We start from the raw sequence: 18,638 nt of genomic DNA on the forward strand, positions 1-18,638 counted from the left end.
TTTCAGTCCTTTTAAAAGTGTTAACATTTGGATTCTGACGTATAATATAGCTGTTTTAGTGAATGTCCATGTGCACTTCAAAAGAATGTGAACTCCGCTGTTGTTCTTTGAGGGGTTCTATAAATATCAGTTAGTTCAAGTTGATCGATAATATTCAAGTCATTAAGAGGCTTACTGATTTTGGGGTTTTTGTTTTGATTTGGTTTTTTTGTTGTTGTTGTTAAGTACTGAAAGAAGAGTTTTGAAGTATCCGATTAAATGGATTTGTTTATTTGGAATTTATTATACCTGGTAGCTGATCTTAACATTCTGATGGGCTCTAAAAAAAGTTTTGGTTTTGTAGATGATCAGCTTTTTCTTCATTGTTAGGGTGAAAGGGACATTCTCTTGTGGTTCTCTATCCTAAGAAATGTAAAACCAAGAATCATTTTTGATTCTTAAACAAAAGAGTTTCTTACCTCAGTTTTCTTACCTGTAAAGTTGTCAAAATATTACAGTTTACCTTATGGGGTTGTTGTGAAGATTAAATAAGATTGTGTGTGTGTGTGTGTGTTTGTGTGTGTGTGTGCATGTGCATGCTTATACATATATATTAATGTATATATACATAGCTGGCACTTGAGTACCATGCACATAATAAGCCCTATAAAATTTTAGCCTTTATTTTTCTTCTTATGATACGTTTCTTTGATGACTATTGGTGTTTGAATAGCTTAGTATAAGACCACCATCATCAGAGAGATTTGCTAGGACACTTTTCTTTTTAAACAAATGTTATTTTCCCGGATTGTTCTTCAAACAGTTAAATCTGGGGTGTGAACTAATAATGTTTACAACTTAAAATTAGATTTCATTGGTGACTCAAATTGACTACGTTAAAGAAATTTGTGGAAAGAAAATATACTTCTCTGGATTTCATAAGCTCAGAGATTTTGTTATTTTTATAGTCACTTGGGCCAATAATGATTTCTTCACACTTTATCCCTTGTCTTAGTATTATAAGCTTCCATTTAAAATAAATTTGCTTTAAAAATATATACACAAAACTATTTCTCAAGATACTTTGAAATATCAAATATACAAATTTTATTTAAAGAGAGCTTCATTTTTTTTCCTTTTCTATGTAAAGGCAACATCAGATGCTGACCTGAAAGAACATATGGTTGGAATCATATTCAGCAGGAGCAAGCTGACTAACTTACAAAAACAGGTTGGTTCATAGCCATTTCATTGTCTTCATTGGTTTTTAATGTATGTGTTCATTTATTTGCTTGTTTGCTTGTTTTTAGGGTATAAATAAGGGGTGTCCAATCTTTTGGCTTCCCTGGACCACAATGGAAGAAAAAGAATTGTCTTAGGCTACACATAAAATACACTAACGATAGCTGATGAACTTAAAAAAAAAAAAAAAAAGCAAGAAAAAAATCACCTAATAGTTTAAGAAAGTTTATGAATTTGTGTTGGGCCATATTCAAAGCCATCCTGGCCCACATGCAGTCCCCAGGCTGCAGGTTGGACAAGCTGGGTATAAAGCGTTTTGAAAAATTTATGAAACCTTTTCTACGCTTGCTTTTTTACAGGTCCTGAAGAATTTGCTTGCCATTTTCTAGGCAGGAATGAGTATTTTGGCATACCTTCAACTATTTTAAAGATTTTGCTTATGAATGTTAACTTGCTTACCTTGCTGCTGTTTGTGTTGGGTAAATTTATTATTTAGTGGCAAAGACCCAGCTATGTCAGATTTGATTTGCATTTCCCATATTTCTTTTCCTCCTATTTTGTTTGTTGGCTGAGCAATTAACAGTGCTAACTATACCAGTGTTAATGTTTTTAAATATAATCAGGTGAGGAAATAGCACTATATTGTTCATATAATGAGATGCTAAATAGCATAAAAAATAGCACCTCAAAAGTCAAATAAAATACTGATTTTAAATTAACCTATTGTTTTGACTTTCAACACTATTAATTATGTTTTTCAATAAACTATAACATGAATTTATTTGTGCTTTATCTTTCTAGCATTGTTTCCTTGAATCCCAACTGCTTTCAAATGTAAAATGTCATGTATAATATCAATATCGTGATACCATCCGTAAAGCATCTTACGAACACAATGTCCAACCATGAGAATAACAGTGCCTTTGGTGGTAAAAGGTGGCAATTGGTTTTAGATGTGTTAAACTGTAGGCATAGACATTAATAACTTGCATATAATCAGTTTGTACATAGTAGTTGATTTAAATATTTTCATTATTATTGTGTTTCCCCAAGCTTTACTTAATTGTTTCCCAAATGAGTTAAGAGAATGATGTATGGTGGAGAGTTAACTGGGAGAATAGAGTTAAATTGAGTATCAGTTTACATTCTTGTTCTTCCGTTTGCATGTTTTGCTAGGGGTAGTGAATTATACTTACATACATATCCTGTGTTAACTTTAAATAGGTGTGTGCTCATATTGTCCAAGCTATTCGCATGGAAGCTACCCGAGTCCGTGAAGAATGGGAGCATGCTATATCAAGCAAAGAAAATGCCAATTCTCAGCCAAATGATGAAGATGCCTCCTCTGATGCCTACTGCTTTGAGCTGCTCTCTATGGTTTTAGCACTGAGTGGCTCTAATGTTGGCCGGCAGTATCTAGCTCAACAGCTAACTCTGCTTCAGGATCTCTTCTCGCTGCTTCACACAGCCTCACCTAGAGTCCAGAGACAGGTGACTGATCACACCACAGCCTTTCCATTGCTTTTGTTTTTTTTTTGTTTTTTTTTTTTTTCTTTTTTTTTTTTTATTGCATTTTAGGTTTTGGGGTACATGTGATGAACATGCAAGATTGTTGCATAGGTACACACATGGCAGTGTGCTTTGCTGCCTTCCGTCCCCTCACCTGTATCTGTCATTTCTCCCCATGCTATCTCTTCCCACCTCCCCACCCCCCGCCCCTCCCCCATTTCCCCCCAACAGACCCCAGTGTGTAGTGCTCCCCTCCCTGTGTCCATGTGTTCCATTGCTTTTGTTACTTGAAACATTGTTAAAAATTGCGATGCAAAGAGAATTATCTAAGGACCCTAAGTATAGATTTTATTTTTTATTTTGTTATATTTTCTTTGGGGCCTATATTTTACTCCTTTTTTGTTTGTTTTTACTGTTTATGAGAGTATAGAATAGCAAAGTATGTTTTATTTTATTAATATGTTGTGATAAAGAGTATTCTGGCTACTGATTACCATATTACCATGAAATATATAATGTTGTTTAGTCCTCACCAGAAAGAAAAAGTATTGTTTTTTCTTGCTGTCTCGGGTTAGTAATTACCACTACTGTTACCATTTGAATAATATGTATATCATAATTCTTTCCTTCACAAAATTTAAAATAGTGTTTAAATCATATTTCTTTTCTTCTCAAAGATTTTGAAGTTACAGAATGGTAGTTAGGTACATTAGAAAATAAAGCCTGGGACTGGGTGCAGGGACTTACGCCTATAGTGCCAGCACTTTGGGAGGCCAAGCTGGGAGGATCCCTTGAGCCTAGGAGTTCAAGGCTGCAGTGAGCTGTGGTCACTCCACTGCACTCCAGCCTGGACAATAGTACAAGACCCTATTTTAAAAAGAAAAGAAAAGAAAACCTTAGAACATCAGTCTTTACATGAAATTCTTTTATTTTATTTTTCTTCCCAGGTAACCTCTTTACTAAGAAGAGTTTTGCCTGAAGTAACCCCTAGTCGTCTGGCCAGCATCATAGGAGTGAAATCCCTCCCCCCAGCAGATATCAGTGATATCATTCACTCAACAGAGAAAGGAGACTGGAATAAGCTGGGTATCTTGGACATGTTTCTAGGATGCATTGCCAAAGCACTCACTGTACAGCTTAAAGCCAAAGGAACCACCATCACAGGAACAGCTGGTACCACTGTGGGCAAAGGAGTTACAACAGTTACTCTTCCAATGATTTTCAATTCCAGGTTAGTTATTGCCTCTATGTTAGTACTAAAACAGAATAGAGTGAGCTACTGTTCAGAAATTTAAGATATAATTTCAAATTTTACCGTTAGCTTACTCACCAAATAAAATCCATAAACAGTTGGCTCATACGTAAAAAGAATGTCATATGTATTATGAAAGTACCATTTACAATTAGTGGGGAATAGAAAGTAGGCTGAATATATGATGTCAGAATATTTGGATATCCATGTGGAAAAAAATTATAGATACCTCCCTCATCATATACAAAAGTAAACTTCAGTTTTAGGTAATACGTTTTTTCCACAATTAAAAAAAATAAATGAGGGAATAAAGTAAACTTCAGGTCAATTAAAACTTTATGTACATTTCTTTTTAAAACTGTACTAGGACAAATTATAGAAGAATATTTTTGTAATCTTCAATTTGGAAAGATCTTAAGCAAAACACAGAACCCAAAATCATGTAGGAAAATATTTATAGATTTGGCTGTATAAAAATGAAAATTACTTGATAGGTGATAATATGTAAATGTTTTAAAATATAGGCAACTAATTTAGAAAAATATTTAAATCTATACAATAGACAATGACTTATTAGCATAATATTAGAATGACTATAATTTTAAAAAGGCAAACAACTGATAAGAATAAGAAATGACAAGAACAGTCAGTTCACAGAAAAAAAAATTTATAAATACCAGTAGACACGTGAAAATACCTCACTACTAATTAGAGAAATACAGATTAAAATCATTGCAAAATATCTTCGATGCTTTGGCAACATTATGAGGAAATAGGCATTTTCATCTGATACAAATTGCTGCATCACTTTTGGATATCTGTTTAATAATATCTAACTATATTTTAAATATGCATATCCTTTGACCTATCAGTTCTACTTCTAAAACTTTCGTACATTTGCACCAAGATATATATGCAAGGAAGTTCTGTAATTGTAACGGTAGAGAATTAGAGACAGCTCAAGCAGTGCTACTTGTAGAGCCAATCCATGACAATATGCAGATAACATGAGAATGTTAATCACTGCATCACTTTTTTCCTGGATATTATCTTTCTAGGAAAAAAATCACTTGAACTAAATAGTAGTGTGCTTAGTGATACAGTGGATTCATATTCTGGCACAAGCTCCATATTCTCTGCATGTACACTAGAAGTAAGTTGTGTGTGGTCCCTGGACTGTACTTCTAAAAGATGCACACACAAGTAATGTGCAAAGAGAGAAATATTTGAAAGGGAATGCAAATCACCTTAACTGCTGTTTTGGGATTGAAGAGTTAGATTTGGGATAAGGGCTTGATGAATTTTCTTTTTAAATGCTTAAATTGATTCAGTCACTTAAAAGTCGAAAATGCTGCATCCTGAAATAACATTTTCATCTTTTTCATTTGTAACTACTACTGATAATTTATTGGCTTTATTATAAGAGCTAATTTTTCTTTGTAGTTATCTCCGACGAGGTGAAAGTCATTGGTGGATGAAGGGCTCAACTCCTACCCAGATCTCAGAGATCATCATTAAACTTATCAAGGATATGGCAGCAGTAAGTTCGCATTCTTCTGACTGTTTTGGCAGTGAAATGCAGCAGGAATCACATTGACAGAACAACTTACTCTGCTAAATTGATAGATGTACATTAGTGTACCTTTACTTAAAGACTGTTTTGTAGTATTTACCTATCATGCTGTTTGTCTTTTCAATGAGTGATAAATCTGTCATTTATATAAACCATGTTCATTTCAAATTTTCCAGTGAACTTGTATGAGAATTGTTACCTAAGTCATTCAAGACTTTAAAATCTTCCAGAGGAGATCTGGGAGTGCAGCGGACAGGGAGTTACTCCGCAGAATACCTGTCTCATATTAGTTGCTCCTTGTCATTTTCCTCACCTTCTATTGTATTTCTAGGAGGCCAGCCTGAGAAGGACAAGATAGTGATGGAATGTAGGTCCCTGAGAGACAGAGGGAATAGAAGGCATGCTAGAGGAGAAGGAGGAGGAGGAGGTAGAGGAGGAGGAATTGAACTGCCCCTTAAATCACATGGATATGAGAAGTGGGAGGATTTTCTGGGGGAAAGATGAAGTTCTATCACTTTTCCCAACATCATGGACATATTCTCAACCTTTGTGGTAAACAGAGACTTTCTCAAGGTGTTCACTGGATTAAAATATTTAGGAGTAATATTTAGGAACACCTAAATTCTATGATAGTTAAATGTTTGTTCTTTACAAATCAAAGTAACAAATAAAGGTAGTTGCAGTTTGAACCTGTTTATATTTTAGGTTCCAGTAATACTCATCTAAAGCAGTTAGCTTCACTATGTAAATTGTATGCTAAGTAACAAAATTTCTCAAAGATAGATAACCTTAGTACTACTGTTATGTTTTTATCAGATGTAAAAGGAATTACCCTTGACTTTCCAGGAAAAGAGTACTGAGAACTTAATTTTTTATTATTTGTTTTTAAATAATAATTAGAAATAATGATTAGAAGTTAAATTTTCCCTAGGATTGTGAAGAAATTTTAGTTTAAAAGTCTCTGCCTATGATGTAACATTCCATCTCACTAAAAATAAATATTTCCTTTTGATTAGAGGTGTTATTTAAGAAAAAAGAATTTACTATGGAATACATTTCTGGTTACTTATTAAAATATTCTGCTCTGCTAATAGGGTCATCTCTCAGAAGCTTGGTCCCGAGTAACAAAAAATGCTATTGCAGAAACCATCATTGCCTTGACCAAGATGGAAGAAGAATTTAGGTCTCCAGTGAGATGTATTGCAACAACTAGAGTAGGTTTTGCTTTGTTTTCTTTTGTTTTAAATTTGGTCTGTATCATTGCATGCTGCTTTTCAGCAGTAGATTTAAACAGATTTTAATCACTAAGTCAATGCAGTTATTTTTTAACTAAATACTGTATTTATTGAAAAAGTATAAAGGGCTTTTGTATTATGAACTAATTATTTCTCACTGTTACGTGTTCTGTGTCACTTGTTTTTGTTATTGTTTAGGAAGCCGGGGATGCACTGGTTAGAAAAAGCTCACTACATTGTACATTGTGTGTTGTCTTTCTAATGATCTATTTCCAGTAGCTGACCACACTAACTTTAGTGCTGGCATTATTCTGTGATAGACCGAAGGTCCACTGGAGACACCACCACTCCTACACCTGGTTGTTCCTCATGTGGAGCCGCATGACTTACTTAGAGGGTTTATAGGCCTTACTTTTAAAAAGCAAAAAGTGCTTGTCCAGGGAAGGGTCAGGGTGGAAATCTCTGAGAAAATGAGATTGCATTCTTCAGATGACACATTTATAATAAGTTTTAACCTACTAGATTTTACGTCCCATATATTTCCAGAAGAGATTTGAGATTTTCTTGACGCAGTGCAGTCTGACAATATTAGGAAGAAGTGAATGCTGGTAAAAATTGCTTACGTTAGTCCTCAGAAATCTGAAAAAGAAGGTAAACTATATTTCCCTAGGGCAGAAAAAGTCAATTTATGCTATCTCGCTATTGAGCATGACACCTGCAGCAGGTATTTTGACAGTAATCCTTTCCCACCACTCATGCATTGCCTTCTTTGGGTCTGCATTCCCCTTCCTCCTTGCATGCATTGTTTGTCTTTTTCTATTTTTCTGTACCTATTTTAACATCTCTTGCTCTCTGTATTCAATGATACTCACATGCACTTCTTAGAGTTGAGCTAGTTAAATCATTTTCTATTCTTCATTCATGAGGGACTGTATCATTCTATGTAAAACTGAAGTTTACCCTTTAAGCCTCAGACGTTTTTAACTATTTTTGAAAACAGTTTTCTTTTTTTGTTTGTTTGTTTGTTTTTTTTTTTTTGTTGTTGTTGTTGTTGTTTGTTTTTTTTGTTTTTTTTAATTGCATTTTAGGTTTTGGGGTACATGTGATGAACATGCAAGATTGTTGCATAGGTACACACATGGCAGTGTGGTTTGCTGCCTTCCTTCCCCTCACCTGTATCTGTCATTTCTCCCCATGCTATCTCTTCCCACCTCCCCACCCCCCCACCCCTCCCCCATTTCCCCCCAACGGACCCCAGTGTGTAGTGCTCCCCTCCCTGTGTCCATGTGTTCTCATTGTTCAACACCCGCCTATGAGTGAGAATATACGGTGTTTGATTTTCTGCTCTTGTGTCAGTTTGCTGAGAATGATGGTTTCCAGGTTCATCCATGTCCCTACAAAGGACGTGAACTCATCGTTTTTGATGGCTGCGTAATATTCCATGGTGTATATGTACCACATTTTCCCTATCCAGTCTATCATCGTTGGGCATTTGGGTTGGTTCCAGGTCTTTGCTATTGTAAACAGTGCTGCAATGAACATTCATGTGCACGTGTCCTTGTAGTAGAATGATTTATAATCCTTTGGGTATATACCCAGTAATGGGATTGCTGGGTCAAATGGGATTTCTATTTTTAGGTCCTTGAGGAATCGCCACACTGTCTTCCACAATGGTTGAATTAATTTACATTCCCACCAACAGTGTAAAAGTGTTCCTATTTCTCCACATCCTCTCCAGCATCTGTTGTTTCCAGATTTTTTAATGATCGCCATTCTAACTGGTGTGAGATGGTATCTCAATGTGGTTTTGATTTGCATTTCTCTGATGACCAGTGATGATGAGCATTTTTTCATATGTTTGTTGGCCTCCTGTATGTCTTCCTTTGTAAAGTATCTGTTCATATCCTTCGCCCATTTTTGAATGGGCTTGTTTGTTTTTTTCTTGTGGGTCTGCTTTAGTTCTCTGTAAATTCTGGATATCAGCCCCTTGTCAGATGGGTAGGCTGCAAAAATTTTTTCCCATTCTGTTGGTTGCCGATTCACTCTACTGACTGTTTCTTTTGCCGTGCAGAAGCTGTGGAGTTTGATTAGGTCCCATTTATCTATTTTGGCTTTTGTTGCCATTGCTTTGGGCGTTTTGGTCATGAAGTCCTTGCCTATGTCCTGAATGGTTTTGCCTAGATTTTCTTCTAGGGTTTTTATGGTGTTAGATCTGATGTTTAAGTCTTTAATCCATCTGGAGTTAATTTTGGTGTAAGGTGTCAGGAAGGGGTCCAGTTTCTGCCTTCTGCACATGGCTAGCCAGTTTTCCCAACACCATTTATTAAACAGGGAGTCCTTTCCCCATTGCTTGTTTTTGTCAGGTTTGTTGAAGATCAGATGGTTGTGGGTATGTTGTATTTCCTGTGAGGCCTCTGTTCTATTCCATTGGTCTATATCTCTGTTTTGGTACCAGTACCATGCTGTTTTGATTACTGTAGCCTTGTAGTATAGTTTGAAGTCCGTTAGTGTGATGCCTCCTGCTTTGTTCTTTTTGCTTAGAATTCACTTGACTATGCGGGCTCTCTTTTGGTTCCATATGAAGTTTAAGGTGTTTTTTTCCAGTTCTGTGAAGAAGGTCATTGGTAGCTTGATGGGAATAGCGTTGAATCTGTAAATTACTTTGGGCAGTATGGCCATTTTCACGACGTTGATTCTTCCTAACCATGAACATGGAATGTTTCTCCATCTGTTTGTATCCTCTCTTATTTCGTTGAGCAATGGCTTGTAGTTCTCCTCGAAGAGGTCCTTTACGTTCCTTGTTAGTTGTATTCCTAGGTACTTTATTCTCTTTGTAGCAATTGTGAATGGCAGTTCGTTCTTGATTTGGCTCTCTTGAAGTCTATTACTGGTGTATAGGAATGCTTGTGATTTTTGCACGTTGATTTTGTATCCTGAGACTTTGCTGAAGTTGTTGATCAGTTTCAGGAGATTTTGGGCTGAGATGATGGGGTCTTCCAGATATACAATCATGTCATCTGCAAATAGAGACAATTTGATTTCCTCCTTTCCAATTTGGATACCCTTTATTTCTTTTTCTTGCCTGATTGCTCTGGCTAGAACTTCCAGTACTATATTGAATAGGAGTGATGAGAGAGGGCATCCTTGTCTAGTGCCAGATTTCAAAGGGAATGCTTCCAGGTTTTGCCCATTCAGTATGATATTGGCTGTTGGTTTATCGTAAATAGCTTTTATTGTTTTGAGATACGTTCCGTCAATACCTAGTTTATTGAGGGTTTTTAGCATAAAGTGTTGTTGAATTTTGTCAAAAGCCTTCTCTGCATCAATTGAGATAATCATGTGGTTTTTGTCTTTGGTTCTGTTTATGTGGTGAATTACGTTTATGGACTTGCGTATGTTGAACCAGCCTTGCATCCCCGGGATGAATCCTACTTGATCATGGTGGATGAGCTTTTTGATATGCTGTTGCAATCGGTTTGCCAGTATTTTATTGAAGATTTTTGCATCTATGTTCGTCATGGATATTGGCCTGAAATTTTCTTTTTTTGTTGAGTCTCTGCCGGGTTTTGGTATCAGGATGATGTTTGTCTCGTAAAATGATTTGGGAAGGATTCCCTCTTTTTGGATTGTCTGGAATAGTTTCAGAAGGAATGGTATCAGCTCCTCTTTGTATGTCTGGTAGAATTCAGCTGTGAACCCATCTGGACCTGGGCTTTTTTTGGGTGGTAGGCTCTTTATTGCTGCCTCGACTTCAGACCATGTTATTGGTCTATTCAGGGTTTCGGCTTCTTCCAGGTTTAGGCTTGGGAGGATTCAGGTGTCCAGGAATTTATCCATTTCTTCCAGGTTTACTAGTTTATGTGCATAGAGTTGTTTGTAATAATCTCTGATGATGGTTTGGATTTCTGTGGAATCTGTGGTGATATCCCCTTTATCGTTTTTTATTGCATCAATTTGGTTATTCTCTCTTTTCTTTTTTATTAATCTGGCTAGTGGTCTGTCTATTTTGTTGATCTTTTCAAAAAACCAGCTCCTGGATTTATTGATTTTTTGAAGAGTTTTTTATGTCTCTATTTCCTTCAGTTCTGCTCTGATCTTAGTTATTTCCTGTCTTCTGCTAGGTTTTGAGTTTTTTTGATCTTGCTCCTCTAGCTCTTTCAATTTTGATGATAGGGTGTCAATTTTAGATCTCTCCTTTCTTCTCATGTGGGCACTCATTGCTATATATTTTCCTCTAGAGACTGCTTTAAATGTGTTCCAGAGATTCTGGTATGTTGTGTCTTCGTTCTCATTGGTTTCGAAGAACATCTTTATTTCTGCCTTCATTTCATTGTTTATCCTGTCAACATTCAAGAGCAAGTTGTCCATGAAGCTGTGCGGTTCTGAGTTAGTTTCTGCATTCTGAGTTCTAACTCGATTGCACTGTGGTCTGAGAGACTGTTTGTTATGATTTCTGTTCTTTTGCATTTGCTGAGGAGTGATTTATTGCCAATTATGTGGTCAATTTTAGAGTGGGTGTGATGTGGTGCTGAGAAGAATGTATATTCTGTGGATTTGGGGTGGAGAGTTCTGTAAATGTCTATTAGGTTTGCTTGTTCCAGGTCTGTATTCAGGTCGTGGATATCCTTGTTGATTTTTTGTCTGGTTGATCTGTCTAATATTGACAATGGGGTGTTAAAGTCTCCCACTATTATTGTGTGGGAGTCTAAGTCTCTTTGTAAGTCATTAAGAACTTGCCTTATGTATCTGGGTGCTCCTGTATTGGGTGCGTATATATTTAGGATCGTTAGCTCTTCTTGTTGCAGTGATCCTTTTACCATTATGTAATGTCCTTCTTTGTCTCTTTTGATCTTTGTTGCTTTAAAGTCTATTTTATCAGAGATGAGAATTGCAACTCCTGCTTTTTTTTGCTCTCCATTTGCTTGGTAGACCTTCCTCCATCCCTTTATTTTGAGCCTTTGTGTATCCTTGCATGTAAGATGGGTTTCCTGGATACAGCACACTGATGGGTTTTGGCTTTTTATCCAATTTGCCAGTCTGTGTCTTTTGATTGGGGCATTTAGTCCATTGACATTTAGGGGATAGTATTGTTATGTGTGAATTTGATACTGTCATTTTGATGCTACCTGGCTGTTTTGTTGGTTAGTTGATGCAGATTCTTGATTGTGTTGATGCTCTTTTACCATTTGGTGTGTTTTTGAAGTGGCTGGTACTGGTTGTTCCTTTATATGTGTAGAGCCTCTTTCAGGAGTTCTTGTAGAGCAGGTTTGGTGGTGATGAAATCTCTGAGTGCTTGCTTGTTCACAAAGGATTTTATTTTTCCTTCACTTATGAAGCTTAGTTTGGCTGGATAGGAGATTCTGGGTTGAAAGTTCTTTTCTTTAAGGATGTTGAATATTGGCCCCCAATCTCTTCTTGCTTGTAGGATTTCTGCTGAGAGATCTGCTGTGAGTCTAATGGGCTTCCCTTTGTGGGTAACCCGACCTTTCTCTCTGGCTGCCCTTAGCATTTTCTCTTTCATTTCAACCCTGGTGAATGTGACAATTATGTGCCTTGGGGTTGCTCTTCTTGAGGAATATCTTTGTGGTGTTCTCTGTATTTCCTGGATTTGAATATTGGTCTGCCTTGCTAGGTTGGGGAAGTTTTCCTGGATAATATCCTGAAGAGTATTTTCCAGCTTGGATTCATTCTCTTCATCACATTCAGGTACACCTATCAGACGTAGATTAGGTCTTTTCACATAGTCCCACATTTCTTGAAGATTTTGTTCATTCCTTTTTGCGCTTTTTTCTCTGTTCTTGCCTTCTCTTTTTATTTCATTGAGTTGGTCTTCGACCTCTGATACCCTTTCTTCTGCTTGGTCAATTCGGCTGTTGAAGCTTGTGCATGCTTCACGAAGTTCTCGTGTTGCGTTTTTCAGCTCCATCAATTCACTTACACTCCTCTCTATGCTGTCCATTCTCGTCAGCATTTCGTCCAATCTTTTTTCAAGGTTCCTATTTTCTTTGCGTTCGGTTAGAACATGTTCTTTTAGCTCACTGTAGTTTCTTACTACCCACCTTCTGAAGTCCGATTCTGTCATTTCATCACCCTCCTTCTCCATCCGGTCTGGTTCCCTTGCTGGTGAGGAGTTGTGATCCCTTTTAGGAGGAGAGGTGTTCTGGTTTCGGGAGTTTTCATCCTTTTTGCGCTGGTTTCTTCCCATTTTTGTGGGTTTATCCACCTGTTGTCTGTCTCTGTCCCGGGGAGTTGGAGCTTTATGAGTTTCCGTTGCACTACTGCCTTTTTTGATTTTTCTTTTAGGTCTGACCCGCCCAGCTAGCAGCACGCCTAGCCACTGCCTGCCCGCAGGGGCTTTCGAAAACGGTTTTCTTTTCTCTTCTTTCTTCTTTCTTTTTTTTTTTTTTTTTTTTGCTCTTATTGCCCGGCAATCTGTGCTCACTGCAACCTCCGCCTCCCAGGTACAAGCAATTCTCCTGTCCCAGCCTCCCGAGTAGCTCAGATTACAGCCGTGCACCACCACACCTGTATAATTTTTTTTTGTACTTAGTAGAGACAGCGTTTCACCATGTTAGTCAGGCTGGTTGCGAACTCCTGACCTCAGATGATTCACCTGTCTCAGCCTCCCAAAGTGCTGGGATTACAGGTGTGCGCCACTGCACCTGGACCTATTTTTGTGAGCAGTTTTCTAAAACTTGTTAGACATTTATGTATTTCTGACAAAGTGCTGCAAGTAGGACTTCTGGGACAACAAAGACTTCTGAGGAACTTTTATCTAGAAGGATTTAATGTGTACCTAACTACTCATGGGACTGTACACAATTTAGCAGTTGCTGTACCACCTTCTTTGGCATTCAATACTTCAGTCAGATGATACTAAAGGGAAAAATATGCAGAAGGCATTAGTACAGTAAATATTAAATATGCCAATTCATTTATTCATATGTTGTTTACATTATAGACCAATAAAGGATAATTTTATTTGTCAGATAGAAGACAGGGTGGTTCATCAAAGTAATAGTGACTTGTTCTGTAGATACCTGAGTGCCTCCTTGTGTGCATGGCACATATGGCAGTGATCGTGTATGCCTGGTACCACATCAGGAAAACTTGAGTGCCACTGCGTATTTATGTATTTTTAAAATCAGCCAGCATTTATGGAGCTGTTGTGATGTGTCACAGTCAGCATTTCATAAGTCTTTCCTAAAAATTCAGGAGTGTAACAGCCTTCCCTTTCAACAGCTCTGGCTTGCTCTAGCATCCCTGTGTGTTCTTGATCAGGACCACGTAGATCGTCTCTCCTCGGGGAGATGGATGGGAAAGGATGGACAACAAAAACAAATGGTGAGATCAGAATTTTGTAAGCATTTCTCTTGCTTTCCTTTGTAGTAAGCTTTAGCTTAGCTTAAAACACACACACACACACACACACACACACACACACACACAAATCAGCGTACACAGTTAGTGGATCTCTTGAAAGATTGGGTCCCATTGGCCACGTCTATTTCACGGAGAGTCCCTACTTTGTAGTATATGGAAACTTCAGGGGCTTTTATTTAAGCTCTTTTATAAAAGAGTTTTCTTCTTCTCTGAATCATGTTTGCATCATACCAAAATTTATTTTTAGCCAGAGTCTAATTCAGTGACTAGATATTTTACTGAAATGTAATCAGTCTTATGGTAGGAAGGAAGATATATAACAAACTTATAATAAAGTATAAGTTTGTTCCGAAACTTAATTAAGTATATATGTGAACAGGTGGTGTGTCATGTTGCCTGTGTTATCTTTAAGTTCAGTAGAAGGGAAAACTTTATATAGGCCCTTTCAGCATTTTCTTATTAAGATTCAAATTTCAAAAATAAACAGTTTATTCCTGTGGCATACAGAATGTTTGGGTATATGATGGGGAAGACATTTCTTAAGTCTCTAAGTAGCAAAGTTTACCTGTTCATTGTATTAATGAACCTGCATATCACATTATATAATGAACCTGCATATCACATTAGTCACTGGATTTGAAGTTGTGAGAGATTTTTATAGTTATGTACATGTGCAATGATTCTGTTTAACATTCAAATTCTAAAGTCTTAATAGACTTTAGAATAACTGTTTATTTTTGTAAATAAATTACGTTCAATTTGTATGAGAGTCTGAGACATTCTTGTTAATCTAATGTAACATGTGGAAATGTCTTATTTTAGCCTATGTGTGATAACCATGATGATGGTGAAACTGCAGCAATCATTTTATGCAACGTCTGTGGAAATTTATGTACTGACTGTGACAGATTCCTTCATCTTCATCGAAGAACCAAAACTCATCAAAGACAGGTGAAGGTTTTTGTCTCTGGATCATAAAATATGTTCAGTGAATTTTGAAATAAATATGTGAAAGAGGCTTGCTGTAGTCGGGGGAAAAAGTGGACTTTGGAATCAAAGACCTTGATTGTGTTCACAGCTGTCTCCCTTATCAACTACAAATAGCAAGTTGTTTTATCCTTAGAAATACTTAATTTCTCCATTTACAAAAATAGGACTGCTGGGGAGATTAAAGAGAAGATTGGAAATAATCAAAACTTCTTAGGGTGCTTAAATGAAATTCATTATTATTATTATTGAATAATTAAATTTTATACTTCCTCTTTCAGAGTGATAAACATACTTTTTCCTGTTTTTAATGAAATAATAGGTCTTCAAAGAAGAAGAAGAAGCTATAAAGGTTGACCTACATGAAGGTTGTGGTAGAACCAAATTGTTCTGGTTGATGGCACTAGCAGATTCTAAAACAATGAAGGCGATGGTAGAATTCCGAGAACACACAGGTAAAAGGATTAAAGATTGAGCCATGCCCTTAAAACCCACAAAAAAGATTTGGCCATGCCAATTCATTATAACTAAACTGTGAATAATTCTGAGTGACGTTCTGATGTTGAATTATGACATCATTGATCACTGCCTACATTATTATATTTACTAAACAGATACAGTGTTCTGTGGTGGAGAGAGCATCAGACTGAAAGTCAGGAAACCTGATTTGCCGCTAACGAGCTTTGTAGCCTTGAGCAAGTCACTTACCCTCTCTGGAACTCATTAACTCTGTTTATAAAGTGAGAGGGTCACAACTAATGGGGCTCCGTAGATAAAATATACTAATACTGATAATTATCTTCTAGTTCTGTTAGTTGTTGCCCCACAATAAAAATTACTGCATTAGATGATCACTAAGATCTCTATTTATTATAAGGTTGTATATGATTTTGTGATATTTTTAGAGGCTTTGTAGACCTAATGCTTCTAAAGGTTTTGTGAATGGTACTGTTTCCATTGATAGCAATAAAATAATTAACAAAAATGCATAGACATAACTTTAAAAAAAAAAGTAACTTACATATTTTAAAGTATTTTTATCACTAAAACAGTTTTCATTTTGCTTTTTTTCTAAAGTAAATCTTGTATAGTCCTAGTTCAAAGCTATGTTAAATCTTATAAATTCTCAATTTTCAGCACTTCTGCAGTCTGCCATTTAACTGACACAAATTTCCAATGTTGGAGTTAGGTATAAATCTGAATCTGTTTAATTCTAGGGTGACTTTTCATGCTGCAAGAGCATGACCTTTTTTTTTCTCATAGCTGATTTCTTCCTACTATAATCTGTCAATTAGAACATTATAAATGTTCTAATGTCAAGCCATCATTGTAGTCATGATATAAACTATCCTTTGTAAATAAATTTTTCTATAAATATTGCTGAATTCATTATATTAATTACAGTTAGATTTTTATATCTGTGTTTAAAAATCTTTAAAAATCAGCTTGGTCTGTAATTTTCAAATCTCCATGTTCTTTTTCTTATTGCTCTATTCTTGTTTTATGGATTCTGTTTCTTCTTTAAGTTGAATTTAAATATTGAAAGATACTGACATTCCTTTTCAAATTGCAGAGTTCCTGATGTAGGAATTCTGTTTTTCAAGTTTCATACTCTGATGTTAGGCTCTATACTAAGCCTTATGATTTGTTATATAAAGATACTTACAGATTTCCCTAACTTCTGTGTATTCTTACTTAATTTTGGGTTGTTATGTTTTTATGGTGTTGTTCATTTGGAGTTGGGGGCTTGCCACATCTGCTCAGTCTGGTAACGTGACTAGAAGTCTAGTCTGTTTTTTTTACTGAAAAAATATGTTAGTCAATAATGTATTTGTCTTCAGATAGGTCTTTAATTTCCTCTTCCTTTTTTATCATTATTTACTTTATAGTTAGGACAACTTAGAAACTTTCAGTTCTAAAACTGTCAAGCTGAATTTCCCAAAGGCAGCAGCTAATAAAAACCTAGTTCGCTTTTTAAAATTTAGTTGTGTTAAAATATGCAGAAAACGTATTCATAAGAAGGATTTTCATTTTTCTGCTTGAACCTAGGCAAACCCACCACAAGTAGCTCAGAAGCATGTCGCTTCTGTGGTTCCAGGAGTGGAACAGAGTTATCTGCGGTTGGCAGTGTTTGTTCTGATGCAGATTGCCAGGTAAGTATATAGTGAGACAGTCAGGCCATCCCACTGAGCAATAGTGCGTATTCCCCATGACGCCTTTACTTCATAGAGATGAGAGTTATAGCTCAGAGTCGTTCCAGCCTTTTAAATGAGTGTATTATCTATGTGAAGCATCAAATGCCTTACCAAAGTTGGAGAATGGGTCAAATAAGGCTCGCAAACCCAAATCACACTTTTTTTGAGTGTTTCTCGGTTACCATGATCATATATATTTAATGTCTACTTTTGTATTAGAAACAGTTAAAAATTTATTAACTGTATTTCCTTTACCTCTTACACATGTTACTCACTTATTTCCTTAAAATAAATTTTCAGTATCTGAGAGTTCTTTAGTCCTGAACATAGATAAACATATTCTATGTTGTCCACATGTTATTAGTTTCTCAATTCATTTAGTAAGAATGTGGATATGCTCAGAGAGTGAGAGGTACCTGTTTCGGGTTTGTTTTTTTTTTTAATCCCCGTTTTGGTGATGCGGGGAGTGGTAACTGGGAAATTTTACATTGGGGAACTTTTTGCTTCATAGCTGTGCATGGTGGCAAATAGGAAATTATAATTCAATTATCAGCATTCCCTTTAATAGAGAGTGATATTCTTTAAAATCTCATTTAAAATAAAAACAGACTTTGTTAAGAAGCCTAATTTATATTCAAACAAAGATTAGTAATAACTTTACTTTGTTGTTATTTGGCCTGCCTAGATACTTCCTATGGGTAAATAATCTTTGGAAATTTATATAAAAGGAAAAATTACCAGAATGTATGCCTTTTTAAATATTTGTAACCCGCATGTTCTCACTCATAAGTGGGTGTTGAACAATGAGAGCACACGGACACAGGGAGGGGAACATGACACACTGGGGCCTGAGGTGTGGGAAGCTAAGGGAGGAATAGCAGCGGGTGGGGGATTGGGAAGGGAGGGTAGTATTAGGGGAATTACCTAATGCAAATGACGGGACGATGGATGCAGTAAACCACCATGGCACGTGTATACCTATGTAACAAACCTGCACAATCTGCACATGTACCCCAGAACTTAAAGTACTATAAATAAATGTTTTTTAAAAATATTTGTGTAACATTGTAATTCACCTTTAACAGGAATATGCGAAGATAGCCTGTAGTAAGACACATCCTTGTGGACATCCATGCGGGGGTGTTAAAAACGAAGAGCACTGTCTGCCCTGTCTACATGGCTGTGATAAAAGTGCTACAACCCTGAAGCAAGATGCCGATGACATGTGCATGATATGTTTCACCGAAGCACTCTCAGCAGCACCAGCCATTCAGGTTGCCTCA

The 18,638-nt window shown here is 36.4% G+C and overlaps 1 protein-coding gene across 13 annotated transcripts in view; it reads left to right on the top strand.

Moving 5' to 3' along the window:
* Positions 1 to 18,638, top strand: part of MYCBP2 (MYC binding protein 2) — a 281,569-nt gene that overhangs the window by 250,382 nt on the left and 12,549 nt on the right. For all 13 annotated transcript variants that reach the window (XM_074387566.1, XM_074387567.1, XM_074387568.1 and 10 more), the window contains 10 exons: positions 1,130 to 1,210; positions 2,446 to 2,712; positions 3,678 to 3,961; positions 5,426 to 5,522; positions 6,650 to 6,769; positions 14,033 to 14,134; positions 14,996 to 15,124; positions 15,483 to 15,615; positions 17,210 to 17,313; positions 18,441 to 18,629. In XM_074387566.1, coding sequence (XP_074243667.1) covers positions 1,130 to 1,210; positions 2,446 to 2,712; positions 3,678 to 3,961; positions 5,426 to 5,522; positions 6,650 to 6,769; positions 14,033 to 14,134; positions 14,996 to 15,124; positions 15,483 to 15,615; positions 17,210 to 17,313; positions 18,441 to 18,629 — 1,506 coding nt within the window. The remainder of the gene's footprint in view (positions 1 to 1,129; positions 1,211 to 2,445; positions 2,713 to 3,677; positions 3,962 to 5,425; positions 5,523 to 6,649; positions 6,770 to 14,032; positions 14,135 to 14,995; positions 15,125 to 15,482; positions 15,616 to 17,209; positions 17,314 to 18,440; positions 18,630 to 18,638) is intronic.

The sequence above is a fragment of the Saimiri boliviensis genome, chromosome 16, assembly GCF_048565385.1.
Source record: "Saimiri boliviensis isolate mSaiBol1 chromosome 16, mSaiBol1.pri, whole genome shotgun sequence".
NCBI classification, from domain to species: domain Eukaryota; kingdom Metazoa; phylum Chordata; class Mammalia; order Primates; family Cebidae; genus Saimiri; species Saimiri boliviensis.